This window comes from Eurosta solidaginis, chromosome 2 (genome assembly GCF_040869045.1).
Source record: "Eurosta solidaginis isolate ZX-2024a chromosome 2, ASM4086904v1, whole genome shotgun sequence".
Lineage (NCBI taxonomy): Eukaryota > Metazoa > Arthropoda > Insecta > Diptera > Tephritidae > Eurosta > Eurosta solidaginis.
Window position 1 is genome coordinate 12,516,472 of NC_090320.1, and position 24,443 is coordinate 12,540,914.

The 24,443-nt window shown below is 39.0% G+C and overlaps 3 protein-coding genes across 6 annotated transcripts in view; all 3 read right to left on the reverse strand.

Annotated features, from left to right (window-relative positions):
- Positions 1 to 2,594: 2,594 nt before the first annotated feature.
- On the reverse strand, positions 2,595 to 11,860 carry LOC137239304 (restin homolog). Of its 2 annotated transcripts, XM_067764442.1 has the most exons (7): positions 11,708 to 11,860; positions 11,445 to 11,610; positions 11,039 to 11,329; positions 10,787 to 10,974; positions 4,240 to 4,335; positions 3,333 to 4,178; positions 2,595 to 3,267 (listed from the first exon to the last, which is right to left on the reverse strand). In XM_067764442.1, exons 2-7 carry the CDS (start codon positions 11,569 to 11,571, stop codon positions 2,686 to 2,688), a joined length of 2,130 nt encoding a protein of 709 aa, XP_067620543.1. In that variant the 5' UTR covers positions 11,572 to 11,610; positions 11,708 to 11,860; the 3' UTR covers positions 2,595 to 2,685. The 2 variants fall into 2 exon arrangements, with proteins under 2 accessions (XP_067620543.1, XP_067620542.1); XM_067764441.1 differs by having other exon boundaries at positions 11,445 to 11,860.
- On the reverse strand, positions 11,667 to 14,422 carry LOC137241466 (uncharacterized). Its single transcript, XM_067769080.1, has 4 exons — positions 14,173 to 14,422; positions 13,615 to 14,117; positions 13,038 to 13,554; positions 11,667 to 11,989 (listed from the first exon to the last, which is right to left on the reverse strand). The coding sequence occupies exons 1-4, from the start codon at positions 14,285 to 14,287 to the stop codon at positions 11,667 to 11,669; spliced, it is 1,458 nt and encodes a 485-aa protein (XP_067625181.1). The 5' UTR covers positions 14,288 to 14,422.
- A 3,048-nt stretch (positions 14,423 to 17,470) lies between these two features.
- Positions 17,471 to 24,443, reverse strand: part of LOC137239303 (pickpocket protein 19-like) — a 126,061-nt gene continuing 119,088 nt past the window's right edge. For 2 of the 3 annotated variants that reach the window (XM_067764439.1, XM_067764438.1), the window contains 3 exons: positions 23,742 to 24,062; positions 23,546 to 23,655; positions 19,543 to 20,004 (listed from right to left, as the gene is read on the reverse strand). In XM_067764439.1, the coding sequence (XP_067620540.1) occupies positions 19,757 to 20,004; positions 23,546 to 23,655; positions 23,742 to 24,062 (679 nt within the window). In that variant the 3' untranslated portion in view covers positions 19,543 to 19,756. Of the gene's footprint in view, positions 17,817 to 19,542; positions 20,005 to 23,545; positions 23,656 to 23,741; positions 24,063 to 24,443 lie in introns of those variants that run through there. The other variant, XM_067764440.1, reaches the window with a different exon arrangement.

The window sequence follows — 24,443 nt, forward strand, 5'->3', positions numbered from 1 at the left end:
AGAGATATACACAAAAGGAACAGGAATAATCGAAAAACCGATTAATCCACTTAGCGCTTCAACCGTTAGCGATAGAACCTCGCGCATAACTATGCCGCATTCTACGAGTAGGTGGCTATATAATGACAAAAAAAATTGGAAATTTGGCTTGGTTCAAGAGATATCCACAATAATTTGTTTAGTCGCCAGTATTTGTCGATATCTCTCGTAACGCTTGAACCGTTAATGATGGAACCTTGAACCAAATTGTATCTTAATCTACATATACGTATGGCAACAAAAAAGTTAAGTCTTCCTCGGTTCAAAAGATAAAGGGGAATGTAGATGTTAGGTCGTTTGTGTACCAATAAACTGCATTTTGGCTTTAAAGGGTTAAAGTTGGAACTTTGTATCAAATTGTGGACTAATCTAGAGGTAGGTAGCTATATATTGCAACAACAAAAACTTTGTCATTTGGCTCGGTTCAACAGATATATACCAATTCACAGTAGCAATTTTCACTTGGAACATAACAAAAGCCTAAAAGTATGCAATGGTCGTTTTGAGTTAGAGGAAGTAACAAAGTATGACACACACACTCACACTTATTAGTGCAAATTGTCTGCTTTTGTAGTTCTGCGAGCCTGGTAATTCATCAATGTGATCAATGTAGAAAAACGAAAAACGCCAATGGAAAAAAATTTGCCGCCAGGGATGTTATGATGTTTTGGTTTGTTTATGCTTTTTTACTGATGATTTTTTACGGCTTTGGAGTATTTGTTGTAGACTTGGAAAACAGTTGAACGAATTCGTCTTGTAGTGTATGTTACGGCCTACCAATCTCTGATAGTTGCAATTCTTAAGTCCAAGTACTACTTATGTTGTAGATTCAGGTTGCCAGCGCAATATATAGCTTCTCCAAACCCAATTGTCAACCTCACCTATCCGTGGCGAATTCTGTTTCAACAGCCAAGGCTCTGGCGACCCCGAACTCCGCATGGTTCTAGGGGGTGGGAGGGTGGTATGGCCTAGAAGGTCGCAGGTGGTCATAACAAACCGTTCCCGAGATGGCCGGGCTTGGTACAGGAAGGTACCGGATCTGCATTCGGCAAAGGACCATCAACTCGATAACACTCCCAAGGCCTTCGGGTGTTTCCTCGCATTGAAGTGGCTAAAGGCTACCAAACTCAGCACAACAAATAGGTTTCGGAATCGCTGAATATGCCAAATTTATCAAACGAGCTGCTGGCCTCCAAATTGACCAGAGCTTGCAGTTGTACCGCTTACATCAGTGAGAATTCAAAGCGGGTCACTCTGAAATACGCATACATACTGCGGCTCCGTCTCCTTACGACTTACGAGTAAAGATTACTTGCGGTCACACAACACGCCAGATTGTGCTACTTACCGTCAGTAAATAACTCAAATCTCTAGATGGCTCACACCGCCCAAACTAGAAAAGTCCATTATATGAAGATTGAAGACTCGGATAAGATTTAGACTGATTCACATTGATCCACACTTGAGTTTTTATGCCAACTCCGAACGGCATGTTCCGAAGCTTTTCTTTGCCGAAATGTACTCAAAGTGCATGTAGAATGAAGTTTTCAGACTGGGTTACACGCCTGTACACTAATCTTGAAGGGATCAGGAACTCGATGCTCAACCCACGATTTCTACTTATCCGAATTTTGAATGCAAGAACACTTATAGGGTTCCACGTCGTCAAAGCAGATCTTATGCTCGATGGTAAGGCTTAGCCCACCACTGGTGACGCCACAATTTTAATTGATAGATCCGGTATATAGCGGAAAGGAGGCAGCAGAGTTATTTGGAAGGGTATTGTGGAATTGATAAAGAGGGTTTGCATCTTCTGCATTAAAAAGAAAAATGGATGGGACACTTTTAACAAAGAATTGCATAACCATTTTTGACCGTCTGATATTTTCAAATCGTTTAAAAAATCTAGCTGGATTCAAAAGATATAGGGCGTTTTAGGTGCTGGGTCAATGTATAGGGATGAAGGGTTAATGATAGAAGATTATATCGAATTGTGGATTGATCTACAAGAAAAAAACTAAAAAAACCTTCCTTGATTCAAGAGATATAGGACAATTTAGGCGCTGGGTCATTTGTGTACCGATAAGTTAACATATTGCCACGAATGGTTAATGTTAGAAGTGTATGTCATTTTGTGGATTAAACTAACAGTTGGTGCATATATATTGCAAAAACAAAAACGTTGTCATTTGGGTTGGTTCATGAGATATACGCATATCGACATTAGTTTTGATAAACCGATTAGCCTACGTAGCGCCTTAACCGTTACGGCCTATAGATTGCGAACCTCAACGACTGTGATCCAGAATACTGGAAGTTTTAGAGACTTAGGGTCATTTTCACCAACTTCCGTTACACTAACTTTATTTGAGAGAAACCGTTCGGTGTGTTATTATGGTTTCCGGTAGGGTTTTCAGGTTCTTTATTTTATAAAATATTTTGAACCTTCATAATTATAATTGAACGTAAAACGTTGGATAAATACGTGTACCCATGATACATGAAAAAGTAAAATTTTTTATTACTTTCATGGATTTAACTATATTTCAGTTTTAAAAACATAAAACGCATAAACTAAATAACAATAAGAAGTTGTAAACTACAAATATTTTCCAGATTCGAATTCAGAAAAAATTAAAAATCAAATTATAAGAAATCATCCGTTTTACGCGTTCCTTCACCATCAAAATCGAATGACAAAAAATTACCATCATCCTTTTCATTATTTGATGGTCCAGCAAAAAAATCATCAACGTTACTGCCGAAAAACGCAGAACCCTCATCAAGCTTCGTACTGAATTGTAGAAATCCATCATCGCTTTCCTTGCTTATGACAGCTTCGCCTAACATTGATGGATCATTATCGCTCTCATCAGATCCTTTATTAGGAGTTTCGCGAAAGAAGCGATCAAAATCAGTTTCAGTTTTTCTGCGTTTAGGTTTGGATTTTTCTTCCTTGGTATGACTGGATTTATCAAATTCTAACAAAGGCGCTGCAGTAGTTTTGCCGGTTTTGTTGTTTTCCTCAGAATCAGATTGCTGTTGAAGGAATTTACGGAAATATACGTCACAGTCGCTCAGCTTTGCAGCCTTTCGCTTTGGCGGCCTTTGTGGTGACTTGAATATTTTAACTTCAATTTTTGTTGCAGGTGAAGCATTTGTGGAAGAGTTTCGGGATTTTGGAGATTTTATAGCTTGCTCCTCTTGTGGTAGGTCGATGGGTAGTTTCTACGAAAAAGAAAGAAGACATATTAGTCTTGGGAAGATAAAAAACTAAACGCGTAATAACTCACGGTTGGTAATTTAGTGCCGGCCGGTTTGATAATGCGGCATTCTTGAATTTCAATTTTAGATTTCCCATTGCCAACTCTACTCTTGCAGGATTTAAAGACTTTGCTTGTCATTTTTTGGGAGCCCATTAGTTTTGCTTTCTTGAGCAGTTTATTTGCTTTAACGAAAACTGGTTTATTTACTTTCTGCTTGGTAAGCTCTTCTGCGCGCATTGTTTCTCTTTTTTCCATCTCTCCAGTGCTAAAAATTTCTATAGTCTCTGTATCACTTTTGGATGGGATCTCTGTGCTCTGTTCAATCACAAATGTAGCGTTCCCTCGATTTTCGATTTCGTTTTCCTTAGCACTATACGCGCTTTCAATTTCATTCGAGACAGCCTCAGAAAAAAAGGTATCATTCGACTCAACCACTTCTTGATCAGTCAAGCGTACCCGCTTCTTTGGTATAAACAGCGTGTCACTCTCATCTTCATATGGGCGTCGCGATACAGATCGTGGTGTGCTTTCTATGCACACATTTGTCAACGGTTCATTAATGTGATTTATACTTATGTTGCTTACTGTCAGGCTTGTAGATAAGATCTCTTTCGGTGGCGTTATCGGTGATTTTTCTGGAAACATATTCGCTGCGTTGGTCATAATTTGTGGAAATTGCAGTTGTCTTTTTGTTCCCCATTCCTTGAAAAGCTCTACAAAACTCAGTTTCTTCTGCTCTGCACAAACAGTCGTCGCATTGCAGCCGTTTCCCATATTAGGAAATGGCTCAAGCTTTGTTATAGTTACAGGCGCGTTTTCTACTTGCGGTAAACTTTCTTTATCTTCAATGTTTCCAGCAGAGGCATCGGGAAGCTGAAATTAGCGAGAGTTTAGTAAAACTTATAAGTTCGACAGACTTTTCCATTTAACCTACTTTGGCACTATGTTTTTGCAGTTTCGATATCAGTTCCTGTTTCTGTCTTAGTAGTTCCTTTCTTTGATGTTCATGAGAGCTTTTTTCATCTTCAATCTATAAAGAAGAAACTTAGTAAATTCAAACTTAAAGCATTGGTTTCTTAAAATATGAATTCAGAAATGTTTTCGTCGAAAACTGTCCTTACTAAAAATTGAGTTTAAAACGCATTGTCCCCAATATTAAATAAACGTTTTACACGATGAGATAGTACGCTTTGGGACAAATTGCTGAACAGCGGGCTCAACTAAATTTTAAGACGAGAGGCTGGTCCAAATTCTGAAACTGCACGTTTTTGATCAATAAGTCAATCTTAAACCGTGCTTTGAGATAGCGCCGTTTTACTCCAGCGGGTTAGGAGGTCAGGTATATACCCGCGGTAGTTATGCCTGTCATAAGAGGCGACTAAAATACCAGATTCAAGGGGCTGTGTAGCGCAACCCTTCAGGTTGCCAGCGCAATATACAGCTTCTCCAAACCCAATTGTCAACCTCACCTATCCGCGGCGAATCCTGTTTCACTAACAGACGAGGCTCTGGCGACCCTAAGCTCCTCATGGAACTTGGGGTTGGGGAGAGAGGGGATGGCCTGAAGGTTTAATGTGGCCACATAAATCGTTCCCGAGATGGTCGGGCTAGCACCTTAATGGTGCTGTGGTACCGGAGCGTACCGGATCTGTATCCGGCAAAGGACCATCACATCGATAACACTCCCCAAAGCCTTCGGGGAGCAACCTTATCGCTACAACAATAACAACAACATAGCGCCGTTTTCAAGAAAGTTGGCATCGGAACGTTCGGATTCATATCCTTTTACGGCCTATAACGTCAGCACAAGGTCAAGAGTGCTGTCGTGGTTTGTTTTATCAGAATGCTACAAACAACCAGGTAAGTTAAGGACTTTATCCTTAGAACAGTGCTCGTAGCGCTTGAGCTGACAAAAGCTCTTCGCACAGGTGATCATGGCAAACTATTGCAAGGCGTAGATGGATGATCTGTTCCCCCATTTTTAAAGACGTGGATCCTAAATTAGCTCAACGGAAACCATAAGTGTGTGTAGTGTACTATACAGGGCCCAGGCCCCTCCATAGCATAGATATGCCACATTCACACAAATATTTCGAATAAATGATAAAGTAAACACATATTTGAAATTATGAATGGGAGGGCAAGAGGAATAAACAATTAAATTTGAGAAAACGGAGATGATGTGCAAGAAAGGTAGAAAGCTAAAAGACCGAGGGGAAAACTAGATGGAAAAAAGGCTTAGGATAAGAAAGAGAAGTGAAATTGGAACAGGGAAACTAGTTGGGGAATGGCATGATAAAAACGCTTACGAGGTATAACCGTTCTCCCTTCTGGTAGGCCATGACTCTTTTCTAAGTTTTTGCGCAGTATAAAATTTAAAAATTTATCCCAGAACAAAGGAATTAAGAAATAAAAAAAGTAAAATATTCAAATTTGTTGAGAATTTTGTTCAATGCGGAAAAACGTCAATCATGTCAGAAACGATTATACCTTGTAGGTTTTTTTGTCATGGGAAATAGTGCGTACGTAGAAAAAGAGAATGGTGGAGGAGAAGAACGGGAAAGAGAGCTCTAGTATGAGAAGGCAAGGATGGACGATTTGGAGGACAAATAGACTCAGGGGAGTAGACTGTGGGAGTGTGGATTGCGGAAAACGAGAGGCAGGAAAAAAGGAAAAGAGAAAGGGTATTGAAAAAGATAAAAGAAAGAGAAAGGGGAGGTAGGGAGAGTGGATTTGGAAGAGAAGAATTAGTTAGGCGGGGGGCCGGAAATGGATAGGGATTGTGAGGGAAAAGCTGAAGGCAAGACGAACATAATGAGAGCAAGAAAGGTAGAGAAAAGCTAAAAGAGAAGGGACAGAAAAGTGCAAAATTGAGGAGCCGTTAAAGAGATGGGGAAGAGGAGAAAAGGATATAGCAAAGGACTAGGGAAGGTTAGGGGATGCAGAGGGGATTCAAGGGGTTGTGTAGCGCAATATATAGCTTCTCCAACCCAACTGTCAACCTCACCTTCGAGCGGCGAATCCCGTTTCACTAACAGACGAGGCTCTGGCGACCCCAAGCTCCTCATGGAACTTGGGGGTGGGGAGGGAGGGATGGCCTGAAGGTTCAATGTGGCCATATAAATCGTTCCCGAGATGGTCGGGCGAGCACCTTAATGGTGCTGTGTTACCGGAGCGTATCGGATCTGTATCCGACAAAGGACCATCACATCGATAACACTCCCCAAAGCCTTCGGGGAGTAACCTAATCGCTACAACAACAACAACAACAACAACAGGGGATGCAGAGGAAGAAATAGAACAGTGAGAGTAAGAGTAATGCAATGGCTTCGGTTACAAGCTGCATAGCAAAGACATTTTACCAAAGATTGGAAAAGGGTTCTGAAGTTAACCATACGGGGCTCGATCTTTCATTCTACGCTGAAGTTATTGACAGTTGCTATTGCAACCAGTACATAAAACGTGCAAATATTATATGCAATTTGGAAATAATAGTGTTTTATTCACTGTGAAGTCTTGCGTGTTTTGTTGTTTCTATGGTTGCCAATAAACAATTTAATTAAAACACAGCGCCTACGACGAATGCGATATCTTGCGCTTCTCAAGGCCGTCGGTTCTATGTACCGGAGCGACTAGGGATTTTCCCCGACCAAGGACCGCCATTTCAGTGTAACCCCATTTAAATTGTTGCGTCCTTCCCACAAATTGTCATCCTCCCAACAGCTCCTTGGAGGGACTGCTCCATATTCTCTTGCTCCGGGAAGGTATCGAACCCAATCCGGGTCCGTCTCCTGACCCCGGTCCTGAGAAATGGTTTTGCTGCATCTGTCGGAAAAGAATATTTTTAGGACGGTCATACTCTTGTCAGTGTGTCTCGTGTAAGGGATGGATCGGACAGGTTGTTCTGGGCTAGACCCCAAAACCAGACGCCCACGTAACTTCTATAAATCCTTTGTGGCTCCATGCTCTTCACGTCCTAGGACGTCCCGTAGTCTGCGCCTTAGCGCGCCCCGCTACCTTCCAGCAGCCCCGCTGCTCAGCAAGCCACAACAAGTTCCCCCTGTTGCTCGCGCCCCACGGCGCCACCAACTCACACGGCTGCTCCCACTCATACCTACAATCTCCGTAGTAGAGTCGGGAGCAATGCCGAGCATCAGCTCCTGCCCCCGTCTTCATCCCCCCTTTTCCGGCAGCAATTGTGTAGGTCAGGGAAACAGACCCTTAGTCCCTACCTCCCTTTGCACCGTTTGCCAGTACAGAATATATACGTTTGCAACATCCGCCCAATGCAGCTCCTGCTATGGACGGTGCCACTTTCCTAGATGTTCTGGTCTCCGCGATGGCAACCCCCCGACGGGTTTCATTGCGCCATGTTGCCAGGCTGCATACCCAAATACACCGGGTACCCCAATGTCTACCAAAGGACGTCTAGTCCCAGGGCCTCAACAGCAACCGCGTTCTGGCCTTTCACAACCCAGGCGAAGTCTGTCTATGCACTTCAGAATTCTGCAGTTAAACTGTAATGGATTTACCGGCTAGATCACGGAGATAGTCGACTTCATGAAGCGGCACAACATACGCATTGCTGCGATTCAAGAAACTAAACTCACAGCAAGATCTGCATTGCAGACCTTTTCTGGGTATAATGTCCACAGAAAAGATCGCGAAAGCGGAAATGGAGGCGGCCTCGCGTTTATCATACACCACACTGTGCAATATCATATATTTGATCCCGACATCGACCGCAGGGACAGTGTCTTAGAACGTCAAGGATTATCTGTCCGGTCGGGCGATGCAAATCTAGAAATCATCAACATCTACATCGCTCCTGCCACCTGTTGCCCCAGTGGATACCGCCCTGATATCAGCGGCGTACTCACTGGAAACAATCGCATTATCTTAGGCGATTTCAATGCCCATCACGATCTATGGCATTCAAATTTGCGGGTGGACAGTAGGGGTGAGATGCTAGCGGATCAAATAGAAGAAACGACGTTCTGCACTATAAACGGAGACGCCCCCACATGTATGGTAGGAAGCTGTCACAGTTCGCCGGATATTTCAATCGTGAGCGCAGAACTCGTAAACTGCGTCAACTGGCAGCCGATGGTAACATTGGCATCCGACCACCTGCCTATACTTATTTCGTTCGAGCGTCCCGCCGACTTCATCGTCGCAGAAAAACGCACTTTCATTAACTTTAAAAAAGGAAAGTGGGACGAATACAAATCCTTTACAGACAACCGCTTTGCTGCCCTCCCTATCCCAACTGATGCCCGCCAAGGGGAGTGTGCTTTCCGCATGGTCATTGAATCCGCCTCGGCTCGTTTCATTCCCGCCGGTAGAATTCCCCAAATTCGGCCCCACTTCCCGGCAGAGGCGGCAAGTTTAGCGAGAGAACGTGACCTTATAAGACAGCAAGATCCCGGCGACCCCCAAATAAGGGATATAAACCAACGCATCAGATTGCTTGTGGATGAACACAAGCGGGCGAAATGGGAGGAGCACCTAAGCCACCTAAGCCTGGTCCACTGTAAAGTCTAGGCACAATGACAAAGTTGCCATCGCCTTTGGCGACAAAGTGCTGTCGGGTACGAAAAAATGCGCGAGCGCTTTCTGCCGACAATACATAATGCATTCTACGGTCGACAAAAATAGACGGAGGGCCAACAGACACGCACGTAAACATAAGTTCAGCGCGTCACCAATTACCATCACCGCCAAAGAGGTTGAGGATACCATCGGTCATGCTAAACCATCCAAAGCAGTGGGCCCAGACGGCATAGCCATGCCGATGCTTAAAAGCCTAGGGAAAGAGGGTTTCAGATATTTAGCACATGTCTTCAACCTGTCTCTTTCCACCTTTGTCATACCCGAAAAATGGAAAATGGGCAAGGTGGTCCCGCTACTAAAGCCTGGGAAACCAGTTAACATAGGAGAGTCATATCGCCCGATATCTCTCCTATCGCCAGTAGCCAAGACGCTTGAAGCCATTGTGCTCCCCCACTTCAAAGCAAATTTGCAGCTAGCCTGTCATCAGCATGGCTTTAGAAAACTCCAAAGCACCACCACCGCGCTAAATGCCATTAGCACCCAGATAAATTGTGGTTTAAATCAGAAGCTCCACCATAGAACAGTACTCGTAGCGCTAGACCTATCAAAAGCTTTTGATACGGTAAACCATGGCACGTTACTGCAAGACTTGGAAGGGTCTACCCTTCCCCCATGTCTTAAAAGGTGGACCGCAAATTATATTGGTGGTTGGCATGCATCGGTGCAATTTTGAAACGAAATATCAAAGCCAAGAAGAATTAAACAAGGGGTGCCTCAGGGTGGTGTCCTATCCCCACTTTTGTTTAATTTCTACATATCAAAACTACCTTCGCCACCAGAAGGAGTTACTATAGTTCTTACGCCGATGACTGCACAATAATGGCCACTGGCCTGGGCCCAAAGATCGATGAGCTTTGCAACAGAATAAACGGCTACCTCCCTGATCTCTCCGGTTTTTTCGCCCCGCGAAACCTGGCATTATCACCGACTAAATCATCCGAGACCCTATTTACAACTTGGACGTCCCAAATGTCGACCATTTTGAACATCCACGTCGATGGCACTACGCTACCGACTGTCCTACACCCCAAAATCTTGGGTGTGACGTTTGATCAGGATCTACAATTTGGTGAGCATGCTGCCACAATTGTACCGAAAATCCAGAGCCGTAATAAAATCCTCAAATCCTTTCCTGGCAGTACTTGGGGAAAAGACAAAGAAACGCTCATTACCACATACAAAGCAATTGGCCAGCCGATTGCAATCTACCCGTCCCCTATATGGTCCCCAAGCCTAAAAATTACCCACTGGAATAAGCTACAGGCCTGCCAAAATACTGCTCTCAGAACCGCCACGGGCTGTCTTCTTATGTCCCCAGAACACCATCTACATAATGAGGCGAGAATACTCCCCATCAGGGAGAGAAATGAGATGCTAACCAAACAGTTCCTGTTGAATACCCAGAAACCTGGGCATCCCAACAGACATCTCATTGATGAGCCAACACCGCCTAGGGACTTACGAAGTCATCTCCGTAAGCATTTTGTGGAAATACGGCACCTGAGAACTCAGCCGTATGAAGCAAAAAGCACAAGCAGGTCCTTGGTGAACTCCACAAACAGGCATCGGACCTTTATGCCGGGAATTGTCCGGTGAATCAAAGAACAGTACCCAAAACTTGTGGAAGAGGAACGCATACTCCCCAGGGAAATGCGAGTCACTCTAGCTCAACTTCGTTCTGACTACTGTAACAGGTTAGACTCTTACATATCCAGAATCAACCCCGACATACAAAATGTATGCCCCGCTTGCAATGTGTCCCCACATGACGCCAACCATCTCTTTAATTGTAATGTGGAACCAACGCCTCTAACACCCCTTTCATTATGGTCCACCCATACGTAATACGAAGCTAGATGTTTGCTTACCTCTTTGTTCAGATCAACTATTTTTTTGCTACCTTCCACCAAATAAACAATAGTAGCATTACGTTCGTTTCTCATATCCGTTAGGCGATCCAACAATTTGGTTTGATGTTCAAACGCTGTTTGTTTGGATTGATTCATTTTCGCCTCAACATCAACAAGTTCTTTCTGCGCGGTATGAGCCATTTGTACTTGAAATCAAAAACAAAAACTAGTTAATATAAGTTATAAACACACTTCTCTCATTATGCATACCTATTGGCCGCTGCTGTAATTCGCTTCTACGTTTTTGTGCCATTTCATATTCTTCGCTCAATTCGCGTAACTCATTTTGGCATTGCAATTGCATTAATTCCAACTTACAATGCATTTGTGCATTCCAATCAATATTTTGTATTTGTGTACAAAATTGTATAGCATATTTATAAATTGTATTAATGCTCTCTTCTCCGGCGCTTTGCTGATCGTATTGTAATTTTAATTGCTTTGAAACACCTTCCATCTCATATACATCCATTGTAAGGGTTAATGTTTCTTGTTGAAGGGCTGCAGTTAAACAAAATTAAAATTATATGAGCTAAGTAAATGTTATAGGAATCTTATATGTATGTAAGTAAAATATTTATTTATCAAAATTCTTATTTAAATGTTTTTTGCTTACACTTTTCCAAACTGCGTTGCTCTTCTTTGCGCAATAAACATTTTGTTACCTGCGCCATTAGTTCTTGCAGATGGCTGCTGACTTTCGCTTGTTTCTCAAAATAATTGATCAACAATAAGGAATCCATATTTAACAAGTTTATTTAAAACGTCAAAATTAAACGCCGCTGAAATTATTAGAATTTAATTTAAAATTGTTATTTCCGCTTTAGACTTTCATCGGTTAACGGCACAGTGAAAATTTTAAAAGTACCGGTTCATTACATTCAACAAAAGGAGTTGCCATATCAAGGACCAAAAATATTTGTATGCTAAAGCAAGGACCAGACGGTGACGTTGCTTGATGAAAACGATGAAGCTCATTGTTTACTGTGTAGTTCGGCAGATTGAAGTGCGGTTGACGTATCCATATCCATATAAAACAGCTGATCCAACCAACCTTATGGAAATCAATGTAATTGGTCAATGGTGCTATACCATACCGCCCTAGCGATAACCATACCATAGTCAACCAATTGATTTTTGTTTTTTCGCCACATCCATAACCTAAAAATATTTGAGTTGGAGAATTTATTCACTTTTTGTAGATTGTATTTATTGTTTTGGATACGTTTTGACTAAGAGACTTTTTTGTGGTATACATTTTTAATTTGTGCTATTTCTAAATTTTTATGAAAATTTCACGATTTTTAGGTTAAGGCACTAATAACTGATGCCAATTTTGCTTTGTTCAAGAGATATACACAAAAATCAGTTAGTAGTCAGCACTGATTGATCAACCGATAAATCGCACGTAGAAAGTGAACCCTTAATGATAGAACCTTGCATCAAATTGTAGGTTAGTCTACAATAAGGTGGCTTTATAATGAAAATCAAGTTTTGAAAATTTTTCTTGGTTAAGAAGATATAGGGCAATTTAGGTGCTGGGTCGTTTATGCACCAATAAATTCCTGTTTTTACCTTGAAAGGTTAATGATGGAAATTTATATCAAATTGTGGATTAATCTACAAGTAGGTAGCTATATAACCCAAAAAAAAAAAAAAAAAAAACTAAAAAAATGGTTGGTTCAGGAGATATACGAAAATCGACATTAGTTTTGATAAACCGATTAACCCACGTAGCGCCTTAACCGTTACGGCCTATAAATTGCGAACCTCAACAACTGTGATCCAGAATACTGGAAGTTTTAGAGACTTCGGCCCGTTTTCGCCAACTTCGGTTACGCAAACTTTATTTGACAGAAACCGTTCAGTGTGTTATTATGAAGGTGTCCAGTAGGGTTTTCAGGTTCTTTATTTTATAAAATATTTTCAACCTTCAGTGAATATTTTTCATAATTATAATTGAACGTAAAACGTTGGATAAATACGTGCACCCCTGATATAATAAAAAGTAAAATATTTTATTACTTTCATGGATTTAATTATTTTTCAGTTTTAAAAACATAAAAACGCATAAAACAAATAACAATAAGAAGTTGTAAACTACAAATATTTTCCAGATTTGAATTCAGAAAAAATTAAAAATCAAATTATAAGAAATCATCCGTTTTACGCGTTACTTCACCATCAAATTCGAATGACAAAAAATTACCATCATCCTTTTCATTATTTGATGGTCCAGCAAAAAAATCATCAACGTTATTGCCGAAAAACGCAGAACTCTCATCAAGCTTCGTACTGAATTGTAGAAATCCATCATCGCCTTCCTTGCTTATGACAGCTTCGCCTAACTTTGAGGGATCATTATCGCTCTCATGGGATCCGTTATTAAGAGTTTCGCGAAAGAAGCGATCAAAATCAGTTTCAGATTTTTTGCGCTTTGGCTTGGAGTTTTCTTCTTCTTTGGTATGACTGGATTTTTCAAATGCTAACAAAGCCGTTGTAGTAGCTTTGCCGGTTTTGTTATCTTCATCAGAATCAGATTGCTGTTGAAGGAATTTACGGAAATATACCTCACAGTCGCTCAGCTTTGCAGCCTTTCGCTTTGGCGGCCTTTGTTGTGATTTGAAAATTTTAACTTCACTTTTTGTTGCAGGTGAAGCATTTGTGGAAGAGTTTCGGGTTTTTGGAGATTTTATAGCTTGCTCCTCTTGGTCGATGGGTAGTTTCTACGAAAAATATCTTCTTTAGTCTTGGGAAGATAAAAAACTAGATGCGTATTAACTCACGGTTGGTAATTTAGTGCTGAACGGTTTGATAATGCGGCATTGCTGAATTTCAATTTTGGATTTCCCATTGTCAACTCTACTCTTGCAGGATTTAAAGCCTTTGTTTGTCATTTTTTGGGAGCCCATTAGTTTTGCCTTCTTGAGCAGTTTATTTGCTTTAACGAAAACTGGTTTATTTACTTTCTGCTTGGTAAGCCCTTCTGCACGCATTGTTTCTCTTTTTTCCATCTCTCCAGTGCTAAAAATTTCTATAGTCTCTGTATCACTTTTGAATGGGATATCTGCGCTCTGCTCAATCACAAATGTAGCGTTCCCTCGATTTTTGATTCCGTTTTCCTTAGCATTATACGCGCTTTCAATTTCATTCGAGCCAGCCTCAGAAAAAAAGGTATCATTCGACTCAACCACTTCTTGATCAGCAAAGCGTACCCGCTTCTTTGGTATAAACAGCGTGTCACTCTCATCTCCATCTGGGCGTCGCAATATAGATCGTGGTGTGCTTTCTATGCATACATTTGTCAACGGTTTATTAATGTGATTTATAATTATGTTGCTTACTGTCAGGCTTGTAGATAAGATCTCTTTCGGTGTCGTGATCGGTGATTTTTCTGGAAACATATTTGCTGCGTTGTTCATAATTGGTTGAAATTGCAGTTGTCTTTTTGTTCCCCATTCCTTGAAAAGCTCTACAAAACTCAGTTTCTTTTGCTCTGCACAAACAGTCGTCGCATTGCAGCCCTTTCCCATATTAGGAAATGGCTCAAGCTTTGTTATAGTTACAGGCGCGTTTCCTATTTGCGGTAAACTTTCTTTATCTTCAATGTTTCCAGCAGATGCATCGGGAAGCTGAAATTAGCGAGAGTTTAGTAAAACTTATAAGTGTCGACAGACTTTTCCATTTAACCTACTTTGGCACTATGTTTTTGCAGTTTCGATATCAGTTCCTGTTTCTGTCTTAGTAGTTCCTTTCTTTGATGTTCATGAGAGCTTTTTTCATCTTCAATCTATAAAGAAGAAACTCAGTAAATTCAAACTTGAAGCATCGGTTTCTTAAAATATGAATTCAAAAATGTTTTCGTCGAAAACTGTCCTTACTAAAATAGAGTATAAAACCCATTGTCCTCAATATTAAATAAATGTTTTACACGATGAGATAGTACGCTTTGGGACAAATTACTGAACAGAGGGCACAACTAAATTTTAAGACGTGAGGTTCGTCCAAATTCTGAAACTGCACGATTTTTGATCAATAAGTCAATCTTAAACTGTGCTCTGAGATAGCGCCGTTTCCAAGACAGTTGGGTTTAGGCATCGGAACATGCGGATTCACACCCTTTTACGGCCTATAACGTCGGAAAAAGGTCAAGAGTGCAGTTGTGATTTGTTTTATCAGAATGCTACAAACAACCAGGTAAGTTAAGGACTTAATTGAGAAAAACTCAACTTAGGACTTAGAACAGTGCTCGTAGCGCTTGAGCTGACAAAAGCTCTTCGCACAGGTGGTCATGGCAAACTATTCCAAGACGTAGAGGGATGATCTGTTCCCCCCTTTTTAAAGACCTGGATCCTAAATTAGCTCAACGAAAACCATAAGTGTGTGTAGTGTACTATACAGGGCACAGGCCCCTCCATATCATAGATATGCCACATTCACATAAATATTTCGAATATATGGAAAAGTAAACACATATTTGAAATTATGAATGGGAGAGCAAGAGGAATAAACAATTAAATTTGGGAAAACGGGGATGATGTGCAAGAAAGGTAGGAAGCTAAAAGACCGAGGGGAAAACTAGATGGAAAAAGGGCTTAGGATAAGAAAGAGAAGTAAAATTGGAACAGGGAAACTGGTTGGGGAATGGCACGAAAAAACGCTTACGAGGTATAACCGTTCTCCCTTCTGGTAGGCCATGACTCTTTTCTAAGTTTTTGCGCAGTATAAAATTTAAAAATGTATCCCACAACAAAGGAATTAAGAAATAAACAAAGAAAAATATTCAAATCTGTTGATAATTTTGTTCAATGGGGAAAAACGTCAATCATGTCAGAGACGGTTATACCTTGTAGGTGTTTCTATCATGGGAAATAGAGCGTACGTAGAAAAAGGGAATGGGGGAGTATAAAGGGAAAGAGAGTTCGAGTATGATAAGACAAGGATGGACGATTTGGAGGACAAATAGAGAGGGGGATAGACTGTGGGAGTGTGGATTGCGGAAAACGAAAGAGGGAGGAAAAAAGGAAAAGAGAAAGGATATTGAAAAAGATAAAAGAAAGAGAAAGGAGAGGTAGGGAGAGTGGATTTGGAAGAGAAGAATTACCAAAGCGGGGGGCCGGGAGTCGATAGGGATTGTGAGGGAAAAGCTGAAGGCAAGACGAACATAATGAGAGCAAGAAAGGTAGAGAAAAGCTAGAAGAGAAGGGACAGAAAAGAAGTGCAAAATTGAGGAGTCGTTAAAGAGATGGGGAAGAGGAGAAAAGGATATAAAAAAAGAAAACAGTGAGAAGGGGAGGGAAGGACTAAAATACAGCAGAAGAGAACCAGCAAAGGACTAGGGAAGGTTAGGGGACGCAGAGGAACAAAAAGAACAGTGAGAGTAAGAGTAATGCAATGGCTTCGATTACAAGCTGCAGCTAAAATCATTCATACAAAATATTGCAAATTTTACCAAAATTGGAAAAGGGTTCTGAAGTTAACCATATGGGGCTCGATCCTTCATTCTATGCTGAACTTATTGAAAGTTGCTATTGCAACCAGTACATAAAACGTGCAAATATTAAATTCAATCTGGAAATTCACAATAGTGTTTTATTCACTGTGAAGTCTTGCGTGTTTAGTTGTTTCTATGGTTGTCAATAAACAATTTAATTAAAACATAGCGCCTACGACGAATGCGATACCTTGTGAATTGCCAGATTGGGCATGTTATGTGTTATTATTATATGGCATTCGCCCTCTGTCACTAATAGGGAATCTTACTTGTTCTAAACATAAAAGTTAACATCACCCACTTGTACTTACGAAGTCTAGCTTCTTACCTCTTTGTTCAGATCAACTATTTTTTTGCTACCTTCCACCAAATAAACAATAGTAGCATTACGCTCGTTTCTCATATCCGTTAGGCGATCCAACAATTTGGTTTGATGTTCAAACGCTGTTTGTTTGGATTGATTCATTTTCGCCTCAACATCAAAAAGTTCTTTCTGCGCGGTATGAGCCATTTGTACTTGAAATCAAAAACAAAAACTAGTTAATATAAGTTATAAACACACTTCTCTCATTATGCATACCTATTGGCCGCTGCTGTAATTCGCTTCTACGTTTTTGTGCCATTTCATATTCTTCGCTCAATTCGCGTAACTCATTTTGGCATTGCAATTGCATTAATTCCAACTTACAATGCATTTGTGCATTCCAATCAATATTTTGTATTTGTGTACAAAATTGTATAGCATATTTATAAATTGTATTAATGCCCTCTTCTCCAGCGCGATGCTGATCGTATTGTAATTTTAATTGCTTTGAAACACCTTCCATCTCATATACATCCATTGTAAGGGTTAATGTTTCTTGTTGAAGGGCTGTAGTTGAACAAAATTAAAATTATATTAGCTAAGTAAATCTTATATGTATGTAAGTAAAATATTTATTTAACAAAATGCTTATTTAAATGTTTTTTGCTTACACTTTTCCAAACTGCTTTGCTCTTCTTTGCGCAATAAACATTTTGTTACCTGCGCCATTAGTTCTTGCAGATGGCTGCTGACTTTCGCTTGTTTCTCAAAATAATTGATCAACAATAAGGAATCCATATTTAACAAGTTTATTTAAAACGGCAAAATTAAACGCCGCTGAAATTATTAGAATTTAATTTAAAATTATTTCCGCTTTAGACTTTCATCGGTTAACGGCACAGTGAAAGTTTTAAAAGTACCGGTTCATTACATTCAACAAAAGGAGTTGCCATATCAAGGACCAAAAATATTTGTATGCTAAAGCAAGGACCAGACGGTGACGTTGCTTGATGAAAACGATAAAGCTCATTGTTAACTGTGTAGTTCGGCAGATTGAAGTGCCGTTAAGTATCCATATCCATATAAAACAGCTGATCCAACCAAACTTATGGAAATCAATGTAGTTGGTCAATGGTGCTATAACATAATGCCCTAGCCATAACCATACCATAGTCAACCACATCCATAACCTAAAAATATTTGAGATGGAGAATTTATTCACTTTTTGTAGATTGTATTTTTTGTTTTGAATACGTTTTGACTAAGAGACTTTTTAGTGGTACATATATATTTGTAATTTTTGCGTTTTCTAAATTGTTGAGAAAATTTCACGATTTTTAGGTTAACTGATGCCAATTGATATGGATAAGTAAAAATATGGTTATGAACAAGTTTAGGATTTAAAGGCAACAAAAATTTGCAATAGGCAAAATTAGTTTTCAAAAAAGGCATAAAAGGCATTTATTATTTAAAGGAAAAAATCGCTATAAATCTACGTTCTAATATCCAACTTTTAAGTAATTTAAAATCTTCCTGAAATAAAAACGTGTTCTGTACTTGAAAATATTGAAATTGAAACGATTTTATATAAATAGTCCGTAAGACAATGCATGGTGAATATAAAAAGGCAAAAAAAAGGCAAAGCACCTAGAAAAGGCGATAAAATCAAAAAAGGCACAAAAAAGACAAAATAAAAATGTATATTTTTAATAAAAAAGATGTCAAACGCATAATTCTTGATTTCATATAGAACCAAGCAGACAAAATAGGCAAATACCTTAAAATCCGAATGTTAACTTTGCCAGACCCTTAAATTGACGCTATGTAGCGGATTGAGTGGAAGACTGTAAAAGGCAGTCGAATGAAGTGAAATGAAGAGCAGCAGGAAGAACAGAGTTGCATTGCATCAATATACCTTCAATTTTTGTACAATATTACAGTTAAATGTAAAAAAGTAACGAAACACTTGAATATAAGCAAAATTCTTCTCTTAGTTACCGCAAATAAGGTGTCCTGAACAGAGGCTGAAACTGTTATTCCTTTTATAATATAATTCCTTGCAAAACTATTAATTTTGGACTTTAAATATATTTGAATCAATATAAAAATTATTTTCGGATTTTTATTTTTTGAGTCCGATAGAACTAGTTAAACTCGGACTTTTAAAAATAAAAGTCCCGAAATAAAAGTTAAATCAACCCCGAAAAAGTAATATGGGATTCAAGGAGTTGTATATCGGAACCCAATTGTCAACCTCAATTACTCGTGGCGAATCCTGTTTATTTAGTAGGCGAGGATCTGGCGACACACGGAAAGGGGGTATTGGATGACCTAGAAGGTTTAACATGGTAATATGAAATACTTCCCGCGATGGTCGGGCTATTGCCTTAATGGTCGGCAATGTTTCGGATCAATATCCGGCAAAGAGCAACGCCTTAGTATCAGTTGATTTCTCCTCTACATCTCATTTCTAGCGCCGATAACTAATACTTTTTTCCAGTGGACAAACTCCGTTTTATTCATATTCATCTCCAGACCGTTTTGCCCTACTCAATACAAAGTGTCGCTAATCACTGTTTCCATGATACTAGTAATGGGAAAAAATTAAAACGCGAGATCTGTAGGCAACTCGTATCTTTTGCTCTAATTGTTTTCACGATTTCGTTAGCTACTAGTATCCTTTAGAGAGGCAATGGCCCTCCTATGTTCCATGAACTGCAACTTCCTTTCAGACTCTGTTTAACATTATGAGAAAGAAAAAATCAAAAAGCATTTTTTTAAGATTTTCTTTCTAAGTAACTCCAAGATATCCGCAGCTGGTAGTTAAGAGTAAAATGTAAATAGCACTGTTCTTAGTTTGCAGCTAATATGTGCAGTGAAATTTTATTATTCGAAGCAAACCATTGCAAGGTGCATTACAAATTTCATATATTAGGGAGGTCCTAAAAAATCAAAGGAACGAATTCTTATGTCGAGCCCTTCAAACGGTTTAACCATGGCTATATATTTTATACATTTTAGATTTTGGATATGGCTAAGTGTCACGCTGTTAATTTTACTTTTTAAAACGCTAATTTGCATACACAGATACGTATATATGTATATATTTCGTCACACTTAATTTGATTTTCTATTTATAATTAGGTTTATTAAATTTATGAATCCTTTTATATGTTATCGATTTCGGTTGAAGCTCATCCCAATAGAGCGGCGGGAGTTCTGGATCCACCACTATAGGCAGTTGAATTTCATCGTTATCGAGCGAGCACAAAGCTCGATTCCAAAGCACAAACCACTTTGCAGTGACGTAATACAAAACTTCTATAGCGCTTATAATGCTAAAGCCGTAAAAGAGTGACAAAATTCCACCAAAGCGACCTAAGTAGATGGATAAAAAGAAAATTTAGAAAAAAAAGATTCCTATGGATTATGTACTAACTCCTTACGAGGGCTGGTTGGGAAGTACGTCACCTAACTAAGATTTTTAATAACACTAAAACACGGTTTCATACTTTAAACTAAAGCTATGCTTAAATACTTATGTACCTCAGTGCTTCCAGTGGGTGGATTTTCAATAAAGTCATGATCGTTTACTCCTAGGACTGTGATTTCTATAAAGTTGAATTGGGTATACATAAATCAGAAATTTTTGCTTCTTTGAGGTACTTGAAATCTATCGCGATGTCCGATCGCTGACTGGGTAAGCAGTGTAAGCAGTCTATTTTGGGCTTTAGGGCAATACAAGTTTCTGTGGCGTAATGTAATAAGATTGAGTAGCTAGTCTGCTGACTGGCTTCTGTCTCAGACAATTGCTTGAAGTTAGGCTTTATTTTCAAAGGCGGTAAAACTCTCCTACGCGTATCTTAAGAACTTCAGACCAAAGTTCCTTTAAAACACTGACGCTTCTGATTGATATTTATATACTCAGTACGACTTCTGAAGATTAACTATCGACATCACAATATGCATATTGTGAAAGCAAAACTACGTAAATCGTCCCCTAAATTTCGAAATGTGTATGTACCTCTGGATTTGTCACAGCGACAAGAATAACACAGAACTTGCTTCGACTGATTGCACTCGTTGGCATCACCTCGCAATTATGGCAACTATAGGCCCAATAGCGGTTCTCGTAACACGAATAATTAGTTGTGACAACATGAACCAATGAGGCTGTGATTTTTGCCATACAACTGGTCAGGAGAAAAGTGAAAAGGTAGGGGCTGCCAAGTGGTGGCCTATACTGGCGACATAAAAATTCTAGTACGTTGAAAGCTGCATGGGTATGACAAGTAGGCAGTCCGTGAGCTAGGAACCAATGCTGCACCCAAGTAAAAAACTTCGCTGAATTCAGATAATCCTCACTTGGGGAACTACTGCTAGAACTGCTTGACAGGCTAAAGTAGCACGGGATTATACTTGTTAGTAAGCTTACATTAAAGACTAAAGTTAACACAGAGCTAGCAATTATTCTATAGGGCTTGTGCTGTTGCAATGGTTATTTGGCAAAAACTGCAAAGTGCTTCTATTTAATGGAGGTGTACTGGCTGATATGGTGGTTAAACTAATTATCTACTATGGAGGATTAGTCTGTTGAAGCTTATTAGACACTGCTTATGTTGTAAAAGGTATATAAACCGCACAACGAATGAATATGGTGGGAAGCAGCGTAGCCCTCGTACAACACAAATTCCGGCACGATGTGTAATATTGTATATGTGCATGCTTGACATTGTTGAAAAAATGGTCGCAGGCTGCACAACTGTAGTACGCTGAGACAAAAACATAGGTTTTTGACTTCACTCAGCCCAGTCACGCACTCCATCGTACACTGTGTTTTCGGGAAAGTTTCGAAATTGCTATCATGCAATTCGACCGTGTTTCCGAACGTCTCCGAAAGTAATAAGTAAATTCGAAATTCGTAGAGTGGCATCACTGAATTCAATCGGAACGTAAACTTTTGACGTTTATTTCAAATTTTCTACAAGTTCTTGCCAACGGAGAAAATATACGAAAGGCGAAAACTATTTAAAACAAGTAAAGGTGTCTAAGTTTGGGTGTAACTGAACATTATATACTCAGCGTGAGCTTCAATTGTACATTTCATTTCAGATAAAATACTTTTCTATATAACACATGGCACCGCCCGTTTAAAAGAAAAAATGTCTCCCCATTTCCTCTTACAGTGAAACTTGATAAGTGAAATATCATTGATTCAAAACTATTTTTTGCTAATAGCTTATTATTCTAGTCAACGATCCTTTCAAACTTGTTTTCTATCTAAGTTGCCGTGGTCTTTAACCGATCCCGTCCATTTTTTCTAGAAATATTTCCTGTTATAGGGAAAATTTGTGTACCAAATTTTATTACGATCCGTTAATTTTTCGAGTTATGGCTCCCGAAACATAGAACACTGCTTAGTCATAAAAGGGGCGGTGCCACACCCATTTTCAAAAATTGTAGTGTTTTCCAATTTAATGTTATAATTCAATTTACAAAGTAAAATTCTATTGATACAAAGCTATTTTCGCTAAGAAATAGCTTATTATTTTCGTCTACTACCCTTTTAAAAATATTTTATATAAAAGTGGGCGTGGTCTTTAACCGATCTCGTCCATTTTTTCTAGAAATATTTCCTGCTATAGCAAAAATTTGTGTACCCAATTTTATTACCAACCGTTAATTTTTCTTCGAGTTATGGCTCCCGAAACATAGACAATTTTTTAGTCATAAAAGGAGCGGTGCCACGCCCATTTTTTTAAATTTGAAGTTTTTCCTATTAATTGCTATATATCCACTTGGGAAATGAAATAACATTAATATAAAGCTCTTTTTTGCAAAGATATAGCTTATTTTATTCATCCATGACTCTTTTAAAAATCTTTTATATAAAAGTGGGCGTGGTCCTTAACCGATTTCGTAACTTTTTGTTGAAGGTATTCCTTATAGTAAAGGAAACCTCTCTGCCGAATTTTGTTACGCTAGGCTCAACCATTTTTGATTTATGATTAATAATATTTGTAAAATTGATTTTATCACAAGTGGGCGGTGCCACGCCCATTTTAAACAATTTTTATCAAGGGTCTCAATATCAGTCCACATGTCAAATTTCAACATTCTAGGTGTATTATTTACTAAATAATCAGGTTTTTTGTGTTTTCCAAAATGTTATATATATAAAAAGTGGGCGTGGTTATCATCCGCTTTCGCTCATTTTCAATCTATTTTGGGTCCAAATAAGTTCGTGTACCAAATTTGGTGAAGATATCTCAATATTTACTCAAGTTATCGTGTTAACGGACGGACGGACGGATGGACATGGCTCAATCAAATTTTTTTTTCGATACTGGTGATTTTGATATATGGAAGTCTATATCTATCTCGATTCCTTTATACCTTTACTACCAACCGTTATCCAATCAAACTTAATATACTCTGTGTGCAAAGCACGCTGAGTATAACAGACAGCCCAATCACGCAATCCATCGTAGCAATGTTACGAAATCTAATGTTACGAATCCCGAAAAAACAGTGCACGATGGATTGCGTGATTGGGCTGACTAACTTTTAACGATACAAAAGTTAAGATATTTTTATTATATGACGTACTAAACTGGTTAAGTTTGTCTTTTAGCCGAAACATTCTATATAACAACCTCAAAATATTCCTTTATTTTATCAAGCGTGAACAGCTCAAAGAAACATGATTACTAATTGGTAGTGAGTAGCAAAATCGTTAAAATAATCATTAAGCCAAATTAACGTTTAGGAATATAGTAATTAATGGAGTGTCGTCCTCCATGGAGGTGGATGCGATAACTATACTCATTTTTATACACTTAAAAAGTTAGGTACCGAACTTATTAACCGCCCCTCGTAAATATAAAAATTAATCTTCGCTTAACAAAAATAAACTCACTCAGTAGCATAACCCAATCTCCGACAATATCGGTTTCCGTCATTTCTGAATAATGAGTTTTAAAATAAAATTTTAACAGAGATATCGGCTCAAGGCTATTAAGGCCTTTTCTATATAAGCGAATAAAAAAAGAAGAATAAAACAATATAATTTTATAAAAACACCAAAAAACTTCATTAAACTATCGCAAACTCACAATAAACCATAGTCGTATGTTGTATTAATATCTGCATTACGTAAATAATAGAAATTATTATAGATTTCATAGTCCACTCCAGTGCATGTGGGCAGACAGTCCTGGCATGTAACGAATATGCTCGATGAATGTTCGATATAATCAAAATATGTCTGACGATTAAATAAGGCGTCCCATTCCATAATACATGGTAGTTGCATTATAGTACACTCACTGGCGTTTATGGCTTCTGGAAGAAGCAAAGGACTAACACAACCACAATAGTGATTCATACTACGCATGCGACAAACGAGAAGACATTCGTCCAGGGAATAATATTGCCTAAAAAAAGAAACAATAAAAGTATGCCAATATTATTTTCTAGGCTCTTTGCTTATGAGCTGCCCTGACTTCCATTAACGATTTAGACGGAATTCGGTAAAGGACCTAGATTTTTTCAGAGAGCGCATACCATAGCAGAATCGGTTCTAAGGCAATCGGCGTTTTCCTCTTCAGTGATAAAAGTTGCGTTCCAATGAAACCTGATCCAGATACTGACAAAAATTTAACATGCAAATGGTACAACAAATCTGTGATCTTGATATCTATCTGGATCAATTTTGGATCAACAGGGTGGCTCTGTTGATTTGGTTTTCTGTGGAAAAGTTTTTACAGCATACCCTTTATACTTGGCAGCACTTACAAATATACATATATGCACTA